The sequence below is a fragment of the Mya arenaria genome, chromosome 6 (assembly GCF_026914265.1).
Source record: "Mya arenaria isolate MELC-2E11 chromosome 6, ASM2691426v1".
Lineage (NCBI taxonomy): Eukaryota > Metazoa > Mollusca > Bivalvia > Myida > Myidae > Mya > Mya arenaria.
In genome coordinates, this window is record NC_069127.1 from 21,355,565 (window position 1) to 21,368,960 (window position 13,396).

At 34.7% G+C, this 13,396-nt stretch overlaps 1 protein-coding gene across 6 annotated transcripts in view; it reads left to right on the top strand.

Moving 5' to 3' along the window:
• Positions 1–13,043, top strand: part of LOC128238729 (cubilin-like) — an 80,731-nt gene extending 67,688 nt beyond the window's left edge. For 3 of the 6 annotated variants that reach the window (XM_052954920.1, XM_052954922.1, XM_052954921.1), the window contains 11 exons: positions 1,936–2,119; positions 2,238–2,422; positions 3,510–3,541; positions 4,396–4,640; positions 4,943–5,163; positions 5,347–5,517; positions 5,951–6,080; positions 6,253–6,323; positions 6,508–6,618; positions 7,923–7,946; positions 9,730–13,043. In XM_052954920.1, coding sequence (XP_052810880.1) covers positions 1,936–2,119; positions 2,238–2,422; positions 3,510–3,541; positions 4,396–4,640; positions 4,943–5,163; positions 5,347–5,517; positions 5,951–6,080; positions 6,253–6,323; positions 6,508–6,618; positions 7,923–7,946; positions 9,730–10,244 — 1,889 coding nt within the window. In that variant the 3' untranslated portion in view covers positions 10,245–13,043. Of the gene's footprint in view, positions 1–1,935; positions 2,120–2,237; positions 2,423–3,509; positions 3,542–4,395; positions 4,641–4,942; positions 5,164–5,346; positions 5,518–5,950; positions 6,081–6,252; positions 6,324–6,507; positions 6,619–7,183; positions 7,261–7,922; positions 7,947–9,729 lie in introns of all 6 variants that reach the window. The other 3 variants (XM_052954924.1, XM_052954926.1, XM_052954923.1) reach the window with 3 other exon arrangements.
• The last annotated feature ends 353 nt before the right edge of the window (positions 13,044–13,396 follow it).

Consider the following 13,396-nt stretch of genomic DNA (forward strand, 5'->3'; position numbering starts at 1 on the left):
TATCTCGAATGAATATTTCCATGACCGACATTGATAAGTAACGACATTTACGCGAAGAAGCATGCATATGTAAAACATTGAAGGTGTGATATGGTTAAAATATCGAAAAAATATGCAAAGAAAATTACATGTCACCAAGTAAAACCATCACTATAATAATAATATTCATTACGTCACTTGCTCTAGCTATCTAAATACACTGTAACATTCCTGTTTTGAATGCTCACGGTGATGTGTTTCGGTCTGCTTAGTTAAACAACCGGTACCCAAATTTGAAATTGTACTGAAACTTCACAGTTTAGGATGCTGCAATGTGCACCTGTTGTTTGTGTACAGGTCATGCAGGTATATTTACTCTGTTCAAGTTTAGCATGACATGCACTGCACGATGATAGTAAGGTATATTAAAGTTTCAGCAAAACCACAAGTACATGTTTAAAATACAATTTCGCAAACGATTTATGCTTTCAACTTAAACTGTGACATATACGTGAAGCTACACGTGAAAATACACATGGACGTCGCATTTTGCAACCTCTTTAGTATAAGATCGAGAAATAAGGTGGTCAGATACCACTGTGTTGTCAAAAATAGCGGTAGCTGTATTTCAATTTGTAGTCATGAGCGTTTACAACCATACATAATGTGGTTCAATCAATGAGCAGACACATGAAAACAAATGTGTAGAAGAACAGGGCTTCCACTTGTGGCATTAGCGCAGCCTTTCCTGATGGACATCGCATTATTCTCCTCACGGATGCATCCCCATTATATGGAACATACCACCATAGTATTTGATTTAAAAGCATTGCACGTTCCCTGGTATTCTCGAGTGATTCCTTAGTTGTTGTAAGAATAACGCACAACTCTTTCACGCTATACTTTATACATTTTTTTTTTTATTTCTGCTCAAAATCCAATACAGTAAATTGTATTGTGATTGGATGGTATGTTGTATTTGATTTAGGTTTTATCAAGCTCTGTGTGTCTGTCATGTGGGTAATTCTGGCGTTTCGATGACCGAATCGTCGCTAACAGTATCTATGGGATGATTCCCCCATCTCATTTGGTATTTACACACGTCTATATGTTTGTAAACGGTCATAACGAAGACGCTGTTTTACCGATATATATGCTTTGACGTTGATCAGGGTCTAGAGACAATTTTTTTACGCGAGTTACTCTATTTTGCTAATATTGCATGCAATTGGAAGGCGTGAACACTTGCATGACCGTTTAATATGTGTTGCGATATTTATGCCGTTGTGATTTATGAATAAGCATGTATGTATTAACGCGTGTACGATTACGTTTAAATAAATAAGCGAACAAGCAAACACAACACCACCAAAATCAATCGGATATAAGACTTTCTGTACTAAACAAAAGCATTTTCCTAAGTAAGAAAATACCAGGTTTTGCTTTAGACTTACTAGGTGCACTACATCCTCACCTTGTCTATGTTATCTCCGTTTAAGCATTTTCAAAACACTTCATGGCGGTAACACGAGTTGATTATGTTCCTTATAATCAGATTTGTGTCGGTCAACTCAGTATGTCACTTCCTTGCTTATTTTTCAAATCAGACCCCCTAGATATGTTACCGTATCAGAGGCTTATGTTGCATATTATATGCTTGGGTTGCAGATAAAACTGTCGTGAGGCCAATACTTTCAGTACACAATGATTCGTGTTAAATAATGACTAACACATATGATGACGACTTATAGCGGGATGTTTTGAGACGTTGAAGGTTATCTTTAAATCTCCGTTCATGCTCTTATTTTGTTACATTGATCAAGTTTAATATTGATTATGTAATAGCCTTTGTTCGTTAAAGCTTTGGTTTTGACGTTTTTGTCGGATGATTCAACAAACAACAACCGTTTTAGTTTCATTATTTGAAACAATATCAAATATCCACTTTGTTTTTAGAGTGTGATGTACGCATCCGGTCTACGGGCGGTTCAAGCGGCACATTCCAATCACCCGGCTACCCGTCTAATTTCCCTAAGGACACCATCTGCCGTTTCTCCCTGGACGGAGAGATGAATGCTGGCCGGCTGGAAAAGGTTAAGGTCAAGTTCAAGGACTTTGCTATTTCCGGTGTTTTAGAAAGGTAGGTCCATTTCAACTTTGTATTTTTATCCGACACAATCAATGAGATGTAGTCAAATATGTAATTTGATGGTATAAGTCAACCTTTTTTATTGAAAAGATAATTTTGCAACTTTCAGCTGTCTAGAAGGGCATCTCGGCGTTACGTTCGAGGGTCATCGGCAGCCAAACAAGATAGACGAACGCTTTTGTGGTGAACTCTGGCCCCCGGAACTGATAAGCAAGGATCCGCGCCTCATACTCCATTTTAACACCACTGGCGCATCAAAGGCCCGATTTCTAGCCGAGTATCAGTTCCTCTCAGGTGTGTTATTGTATGTAGTAGTTGAGTCTGTTTTTGTACTGGTCTTCCGTCGCGCGATAGACGGCGTTGTGATTTATTTTTATTTGTTTTTGTTTTTTCCCCTTGAGTTGAACTTGAGTTGTCACAGGTGGCTTATGTACAGACTTCGAATTTGAACAATGTTTGATCAACATGACTGATTTGTAAAATATGCAATAGCTTGAAGGCATTGGTTGTAATTTAATGTAATGCCTTACTATTATTGACGATATGCTTTTGGCATTGTAGATAAACTGCTGGGACAATACACAAAAGCTTTCTTCGCCTCTTTCTGGTGTTTGCATTTTGATGCATGTGTTGGAAGGAATATTAATCGCCTTCATTTTAACCATCCTATTTATTTATACTTTTACAAAAAAAAGAAATAAGATTTCCCATTATTATTTAAGCACTTGTACATTAACTTGTATATTAACATACATTACACGCTGCATTACAAATGTTTGGAGGACATAGTAATCGACGACAACTTCCATAGAAACATTGCAAGTTTTTACACAAATGATCATATTGCAATCAGATACGGTTTTTCACCTTTCTCAACTTGTTTCATACTTGATGAAGTTCATTTGTGTTTTTTTGGCTTTGCGCATAAGACAAATTGAAAGACAAATCTTGGAGAAACTGGAGAAACTGTTGATAAACAAACCCCCTATCCTCGTTTCATATTGTAATATTTTAAGCATTCAAATTCATTGCTAAATGTGGTACATTTGTTGTGATTGCTTCCTGGAAAAGCTCAAAGAGTATGCACTATAATGTTTAGATGCTTGACATCGTCAGATACCTGTTTCGCAAGTCAACTGTTTTACGTCAAGTTTTGCATCATCGAATACCCACAGTACCTCCATTAAGATTTACACAGCATCATGTGTATGGAGTGTATACCTTAGGTACCAGCGCACGAAGTAATGTAGGGGGAACAGAATAATGCATAAGGAGACTGATAAAACGTCACACCGGGATACGATTAATGCTACGATTCTGCACATCTCGTAGTGTTACAAAGACGGTAGTTGTTTTTAACATCTGACATCTCTCCTTTCAGCCCAACATCCAAATAACAACGATTTTGCTAACACAGGGAAGTTCCGTTTCAAGTTATTATTATCTTTTAGTCTTCTCTGTATGCTATTTGTTTTTGTTTGAGGTTATATTTTGTTTTGCCCTTGTGGTAATCTTCTGCACCATTTCCCCCGTCACGTTTGCTCTTTATTAGGATGCTTATTATTTATCTACATTCTATGTTTTCTCTCTCTTTTTAATAGTATTTCTTTTTTTATCGGTATCATTCAAGCAGATATTGTTAAGAAAAGAGAAAAAATCTTCGTAAAATGCACCAATAAATAATGTATGATTTAAAAATAAAATAAATATATTTTTGTATGGCAACTGCTAGATAGCATCTTTAACTTATCGATACAGACGTTGGCCTTTACAAATTCGATAACAAGAGGTATACACGCCTGTATATGTCTCATTTCTATTAACGAATAAAATACTCTTATATTTCTGAAACTCTTTGACGAATTCTTTTAATGATGCTGCAATTGAATTCGCATCCATATTAACCAATAACATCACAGAAACCAGGCGAAAGCTGTTAAATGTTTTTATACGTCGAAGCATGATATGTTGGCGTATTTTTTAAATCTACTTGTATATGCATATATTAAGTTTAGTGTTGTAATATTAAAGTGTTACTGTTCGTGTAGTATTGATACAGTTTTGTTCAGAATGAATGCAAAATATTAGTAAAACAAGTCGCGACATAAATTGTAATTTTGTCTGAAAATGAACATCTATTTCTACGTGCAGGTCTACAAAAATGAACTTTGGGAGAACAAATATCATATTTCAATGTTTTGATAATACTTTACTAAAATACCATATCACAAATGATATGTTTTACCAGAACGTATATATTTAATTCAACAGACTTCGCCATTGCTGGGCTTCCAATACCGGGCCAGAAGTGCAGTTTTCTGTTCTCGAGCGAGCACCTGCCTAATGGCGTTTTCAATTCCCCTCGTCACCCAGACAACTACCCGCCCAACTTCGAGTGCGTGTACATCTTCCAGCTGGCGCCTGGAGAGAAATTGCTCATCTCATTCGATATGTTCTCCCTCAGTCCACAAAATGCATCATCGAACTCACACAGCGACCCTCATCCCCCAAAGTAAGCATATTGCATTAGTTACAATTTTATGGATAAAAACGTTTAAGAGAAAAAAAGAAATAGAGGCACAAATAAATCGCCCACTTTGACATTTATTAAACTAATAAGGCTCGTCTTTTAGGCCACTAGACATACAATTTGCTAGAACCCATCGGGAGAAAGATATAACATTGACAATAACATGTGTCTTTTTTCTTGACTTACACATTGAACTTACAACGCAAAGGCAAACTAAACTAATTGCCATAGTAATGTGGACTATAAATTATTAATTAATCGTGTGGTCATTTCCAACGTTGCAGGTGCCTGAATACGACCGACTACCTGCAGCTGAATGAAAGGAGCGAGCATGCATTGCTCGATAATAAGTACGTGTACGTGTCCCGTTTCTGTGGCTCGAAGTTTCCAGCACCGCTTCTTTTCGACCGGGAGGTTGAGTTCCGATTCCGGTCCATGCGTGACAGCAGCAACAGAGGCTTCAAAGCACGATTCGAGTTTATCTCGAGGAATGATATACAAAGAAGTAAAAGAATATGACTTAATAAACGTTTTAATGTGAATGTTGGTTAAATGAGACGTTTTAATGAATGACAATTATTTTGCTTTCAGTAATTTGTAGATTTAAAACTTGTATAACAGGACTCATAGAAATACGTAAAACAAATTCTTTGATAACATTGTTTTAAATGACCGTCGAAATTTACAGGTTGTGTGCACACGATCCACAGTGACGGTAAGGGTGGAGTTCTGAAAAGCCCCCGATTTCCTTTGAAGTACGAGAGCCGGACGTACTGCGAATGGAAGATCATCGCTAGCAAGCCACAGAATAAGATCCTCATACAGTTAGAGACCTTTAAAACCGAAGGAGATGTGAACAGTAGGTGATAAACGAAAAGCTCGTTGTGAATTTTATATTCACATACCTTCATATTTGATCATTTCAAGATTTGTTTTATTCCGAAATTCTCATGTGACTTTTCCATGAACGAACTTGAAATCCTGAATGTGTGAATTATGAATTGGGAAATATGAGTCATTGTATGAAGCGTGGTTTTGCTGATCAAAATTGTTGATATTTTGCCTGCAATACATTACACTCAGTGCAGAACAGTGTTTGTAAAAATAGGTTATGTTGTCCCATATAATATATGTGATGTTTAATTATTTAAGAGTTTGAATGTTAAATGAAAATCACTGAAACTTTGCATTAAGGGTCATATGATTTGGTATATAAGCATTACCAAATTATTCTATTCGGTAAGTTTAATTGTTAATATAATTGATAGCTCTATCTTTTTCCCGACGCTTAGAAGATGGCTGTAAAGACGCGGTGTTGCGAGTCCAGAAAGGAGACGAAATGAGGGAGATATGTGGAACAATCGAGGCGGATGACCTACCCAGGGAAGCTGTAGTCTCATCGGACGACATTGAAACCATACAGTAAGTGTGTTTAATCTGCGTTGCAGTTAAATGTCAGAGGCTGCAGATTTGAGTTTGACTTTTTTTCTGATATAATATCGGTTACTCATTAATACACATTATTTTAAATAATGTTTCGTAAAAACACTTAAAGCGTAATAGAAAGGCAAAGGTCTATTACTTTCCATTGCAGGTTTTTGACGTCGAGCAGTGCTCTAGGTTTTAAAGGCTTCCAACTGACGTGGACTGAAATACATATCTCAAGTATGTGCCTGAAAGTTTACTTTTGAGCGTACATAATTATTGTGAACTGTTAATGAAATAAATGAACAATTAAAGCGATGCTACTATTTTTATAATTGTGTCTGAACGATCCTTTTTCTGAATACATGGATGCATATTTTACGTTATGAAATAATCCATCGATACCTATTATGGTGTTATAAAGGTGGACCATGCTATGGTTTTAAATGCAAGCAGACCGGCTACTGTATATCAGCTGAGCTGAAATGTGACCATCTTCCTAATTGTGGGCCAGGGGACAGCTCGGATGAAATCTGTAAGTTATAGACTCTTCGAAAATATCTAAATCCTTCGTTATTTCACATTTAATGTATGATTTTTTAGATTAGTATTCTTCATTTATTCTACAGGAATACACCTGAGATTAATATTTAGTTCCTTTATATATTTCGTATTGTCATTCCAGTACGCACACATACTGCAATTTATGTTGCATGATATTTCGAGCGTCCTTGTTTATGAACGTCATTGTACCCACACACGTTCACATAGCGGCGGAAATAAGAACAAATATAGATGCAAAAGTTCGATGACCGTACATATATCATTACAGTTACAAAAATAGAATTTACTTATCACGTTGAAATTGATCTATAATTCATTTGTCGGAATTTGTCGCTTACGCATTTTTAACGTCAGTTATTTTTATCTGTATAATTGTATACAATAAGTATCTTTTTTTTAAATATAACTAGAACAAAATCGGAGACTAATTAATGTTTAATTTAGAAACAAATTACCTTTATAAATGATTAGGCATGTATCATAAATATCAGGGATTTCAACGCTGAACACATGTTGTTCCTTGTCTTTCCCAATAGGTGGGTGTGAAAGCCTTCACATTGCGACGCCATTGGTCGCACTTGTATTTCTCGTTACTTTACTCAATTACCAGTAGGTAAGCAGTAAGCGCATGGTCGTAATACTATGTTTAATAACAAATATTTTGCATTTCATTTCAATTAACACCTTTTACTCTAATAAATAAAAAGTCGTTTCTTTTACAGGTTTCTAATTCTTTTCTGTTTCACTTAATGGAAAAAGTCTGCGTTTGCATTAAGCCGTTTCGGAGATAATTTCTTCTCACTTTGTGTGTGTTACTTAACGTTTATTGCAGACAATTATACAATTAGTGAACTCAGGTTTTAAGCAGAAAATTTATGTTATAACTGGGTGGGTAAAATCAAGTTTAATGTTTTCAAAGAAAAAGTGGATCACCAATGTCGATTTCGTGGGTCTTATATTTAACATGTTGGACAAGTTATTCCAGATTGAGGAATATCAAAACGATTTTAATTTTTTAAATCAAGTTTGTAAAAACGAGAAAACTGTTTGTGATTGGAAAATTCAGCGAACATAAGTTATTAAAGCTGATTTGAAAACAACAACAACAACAACAACAACAACAACAACAACAACAACAACAAAGATAATGAGCCAGGTTGCAATAAGCCTCTAGATATTTTTTCTATTCGTAAATCGAAAACAAGGCAGCTCTGAAGAGTCGTCTGCCTGTCACACCTTCCCTTGTCATTTACGTGCTGTCCTTTGTACCCGTAGGTCCAAACAAGGCTAGCAGCCAGGGTATGTAACCTCCATGTGTCCATGTCACACCACAATTTCCAATGCTCTTCTCTTGTTCACACTTTTTCAGTTTTATTTCTTTTCTCGGTTATTTGGTACTACCACCGCAGCAGCCGTTTTGTTTAATATCTCGTTGCACAGGAATGTCTGAATGTATATTACGACACATATGTTACTAACACTACTAATGAAGAGAAATTGATAGTGGATGCCTAGGCCAGTATTCATAAAACATCTTCATTCATTTCCTAACTTACAATGTATGTATCTTACAGGTTATATGATGAACTATCTTCATAACATTTTAAGTATTGTGTTGGTATTATGTTAACCTTATTAACATACTTTTACACTAAAGGTCTTTACTTTCCTTGAAATTTTACTATGACAATTTCAGGAAATCGTCGAAAGTTAAGAAATTAGTTAAGAATTTTATGAGTACTGGCCCCGATATAGAAATCATCATGCATGTTTTTTTGTGCTCATTTCGCATAAGAACATTTTTATCCAAAATATAACGTAAAGCAAAGATCACGTACTACTTCGAACTTTGAGACTATTCAAGTAAATGTATATATGCTGTACAGAATATTCGACCCAGAAAGTTTCGGAATTAGACATCGGGTAAATCAAAAACTTATTCGTAAATTTTTGATGAGAAAGAAATGAGCACAAGTACCTTTTAATAAACGTTTTTAAATGCCTTGATTATATCTTTTAAAGTAAGCTTCTTTGAAAAATATTTTCCATATGTGGATATGCCGTAAAAGGTTTTTGGCGTCTTAGTAGGCATTATTTTTTATATGCTTTTCATATTTTTTTGTTTCGTTTTTCTGTATGGTTTGGTATCCTTCTATAGCTTTGATTGTTTGCTTATCTTTACTTCTTTGCAAGTTTTGCGTTTGGCAAGTCTTTTTAAGTCAATTTTAAATTTATGCGTCTATATTAATTTCATAAATGAACCCATTTTGAAATAATTCCAAAGAAAAAAGTGGCATATTAAAATGTTTGTATAATCAATGATATTATCTTTGTTTATTTGACAGTGTTTGTGTAATATTTCGTTATCAAACGGGTAAGTATTGACTTACGCCTTGAGCTTGAGTGTTCCACTTAGTTTGAGACTTAAAAGCAAACCTTGATTTCCCAGTACAATAATTATGATGATGCTTTGCTAAATATATGAATAGTATGTACAGTTCGTCAATTCAGTGATATAAATGACATTTGATCAATTGAAAAAATCATGTTTTTAAGTCTTCGTTACAAACTCAGGCTCAAGAGGTTAGTAAATACAGGCCCTGTTATATCTATTTTTAAAGGCTTAAACATTAAAATATGAGTTAGTAGGTACTTTATAATGCAATGTTTATGTTCAACCGGTGGATTTCAATAAAATGTTGCTCGGTTAAGGAATCCAACCCACTAGTTCTCTGATAGTTTCATTCAGCTTAATTTTAAATTTAGATGCCAGTCGACTCTATAAAGTTATTTAAGTTGGTTTATTTACTTTTTATCTCAAACGAAATTTAATAATAACATATTGTGTCATTAATAAAGACGAAGTCTAAATTGTATTATATATTATTTTCATTATTTTTTTCATTTTATCATTTTGCACACAGACCCCTATCAAATGATATCAAAAAAATATGGCGTTTCAGGCATTCACAAAATGATATTTCTGGGTCAAAGTTCTGATTTGGTATCCTAAAGCCAGGATAACCTGCCTTGTCCAACAAAAGAGATGATTAAGATTAACAAATGCGCTTTACGTATGCAGGTCAGAAGGCGGACAGCGTGCAAGTGGTTCACATCGTAATCGGCACATCCATATCTGTGTTTCTCGCGGTCCTCTTGCTTGTATGTGGCGTCTACCACCGGAAGAGGTTCCGACCACGTGATCGCCAGTCGTCGGAGGCGGAACAAGTAGAGGTCCGCTACGTTGCCGCCACTTCCGGAAGCAACACGACCGATCGGCTTCTCACATTAGATAAATCGGACGCGAGCCGGTCGTCCGCACAAACACCCGAAAAGACTGAAATTGACGCTGACCATGGCGTTAAAGTGACTGTGAATAACACACCAGCCAGTGAGAACTCTTCTGGCCATATAGGGTCACAGGATTATTCGAATCACCAAAATGCTGCGCCCGCAGTTGCTATTTTGCCGACAGCAAAGGAGAATCATCACCATGATGTTCCAGACGCTAGTCAGCCCTCGACCAGCACGCACATGTATCACACACATCCACGGGTTGTTGTGACCCCAAAGGTGCAAAAAATATCCATTGTATGATGCTAGCTTATGTTAGGTTCTTATATGAATTGTTATACTGTATATAGTTTAAGTTTGAATATTGCGTGCGATTGTTCAATACTGAACAATTAGATGATGCTTGCATATGTAATTTATATTGCTTTGAAGGAATCAGTTATTGTATTGTGCTAGCTTATCTAGGTTATTATATGAATACTTATACTGTGCAGAACGTCTTTATTTTAATTGTTGCCACCTTATTGTTGGTTATCATATGATTTTTATAATGTAAAGAATGCACTATTTCAATTGAAACTAGCTGATGTTAGGTTCTTAAATGAATTCATTTTCTGTGCAAAATGTCTCTATTTGAATTGATGGTATCTAAGGTCAGGTCATTTCATGAATTATGATCTTGGGCAAACTCATTCAATTAGTGTCTGATGCTATACCTTGCTTGCTTAGGCTAGTAGAACAGTTATTTAGCTTCATTGCCAAAATGACCTATCGGCATTATCTTAATGCCAATGAGACTTTATCTAAACGGTGAATATATTATATATTTATTTATTTGACATGAAACTGTTGATTTCATTGTTAGTGTCATAGCCTTTGGATTATTGCAGAAGGCCATGTTATAAAGATTGTAATCATTTTATTTGCAAATGTTAAACTGTATTTCAAAAGCTCTTCGTTAGACTATGTTTATTTGAATGAACACGTTGATCCTGATTCTATTTATTACATTCGGGATAAGTATTTAACTGAAATTCCTCATCGTACGCTCGTTGACATGGTGAAAAGAGGAACATAATTATGATATTTTGCTTATATTTGTTTTAAGTGAGTTTTAAATTAGCAGTTTAGCTCAAGACAAAGTCGACAACATATCAACTAAGCTATTGAATGAAATTGTTTAAGAAAACGATATACCATAAGTTGTAATAAAATCTATGTTTAAAAAAAGAAACAGTTTGATTGGTCACTGAAATTATGTCATCAAGTCAGTAAAATGTTGACCTAATAATTTACGGAAATTCTCGATCTTACGATTTTTTAATTGATTTCTCTGAACTATTATATCAAAATCAAAAATATTTTCAATTGTGTAGCAAACATGATCTCCCATATTGAATCATGTTATAGACTCATGATATGTGTGAGCGAAGGCTGAGTTAAGCGGAGTTGTATTACAGGTTAAGCAATAGGCTTTGTACATTATATGTATATGTTGACATCCTTGCAACGTGTTGTTGATTTATCGTAGTTTCATTTATTTGTTTGTATACATATTTACACATGTCTTGCACACGTCTCGCAGATTATAGAGAAAACAAGACTTGTTGATTTGTTTTGTGATTCATGTATACGTTCTCATTCATTCGTAAATCATAACAAAGATGGGTAAAACAGCAGTTTTAGTTCCTATCGTTTTCTTGTAATTGGCCATTCAATTATTGATTATTAATCACTATTGTAACTAGGCTAAATAATTAATTGATTCCATGTAGATAAGAAATTAACCTAATAATGACTGTAAACAGATGGTTTAGTTTTCAACCTAAAATTCTACCGTTAATTGCTGCGCGGCGTTCAACGCTTAACATTTACAATTTCTGTCAATGAACGCTTTCAATCAAAACCAGACTTCACTGGCCGTATTCAAATGTTATCCTTGACCTTATTCACACGTCAGTGATTCCATTCAGCCTGTTGGCCAGTTATATTTACCGTCGAGTTAAATCAATAAGATTCTAATTTTTAAGCAGGTCATTTGTTAATCTGTGGAATCACTCAAGATGTATTGTTTGAACTGGTCAGTGGGAAATGATTCCATACCGAAGCCTCTGTTTTATCCAGGTTCTGTGCCTTTACGTTACCTAACTACATGTATGTACATAGAAAAAAAAATGTGTATGTGACGTTCATACGTACAAGGATGGTTTATTCATTTTATTTCACATTTTACAATCACAAATTAACAAAACAAATCACATGTTGTATTTCTATTTGTTCAATCTAATGAATCATTTGAGTTCCCGTAATGAGATTGTATGTGATTTTTATGAGATTGCGTTTAAGATTTGGACAATATTTATAGATGTGTGGTCAAGCGACCGCAAGAATCTTCTGTATATGTATGATATTTGTTTTGAAGTTTACACACGTATAGATGCCTAAAGCGACTGTTCATTGGCTTACTGAGTCATTACCATTGAGGTATGGATTTTGTTATTGGAAATGACTTATTTTTGAAAGATTATTGCATTTGTCTCTGTAATGAGGAAGTCAGATCGAAATTATTTTATATTAAATGATAATTTCATACGGTTTCTTTTGCGAGATGAAAAAAAGGCATATGTTTTGCAAAAAAAGAGTTCTCAAACAGGCATTTAGAAAACCTTGTTTCTTCAATGTATTTATATCAAAAGCACACTAATTCTTCGTCATACTGTTAGTAAAGATGAGCATCGCGTACCTTGTAAATACCTTATACATACATTTAAATTACAAAATTAACAATACAGAAGTCTTACCTTCTTCACTGTATGCATTTGTTGGAAATCATTGTGTTAACCTAGTTGTATGCAAACAAAATTGAATACATTAGTCAATAAGTGTGATTATTTTCGTCGGGGCCATGCTAGTGTGCCTGTGTAAGTGTTGAAGGATTCGTTCTTACATCATGTTCATTATTTGTATTATAATATAACTGTGTGAGATCATAGGATTATATTAGGAAATACATATTTATAAATTTGATGTACAATGATTGAATTTATAGAGTTGTTGTCATTATTGTAGATTTTTACAAAAATAAATAATTATGAAGACATCTTTGTCCGTTTTTCTATGGCACATTAGGTGTCCCAGCCTGTGTGCATATTTAAAGCCACGAAGCAGCCCGAATACAGATGCAGATTTGGGCGTCTGAAAACAGTTTAAATCTTAATTGCTTAAGTTTAAAAGGAAAATGCTGAGGCTAACTATATATTTATTGTTCTAATAATATTCTTGTCTAATATTATCATATTAAGGACACAACAAAGAAAATGATATTCGGTCTCTACAACATCTTTACAATAAGAAAACAACCTTAATTGTCTTTCAACATTTGTATAACGGCCACGTCCAATTTCTAGCGTATAAGCTGAAGCTGAAGCTCGAAAACGAGCACGCACGTTCAGAAA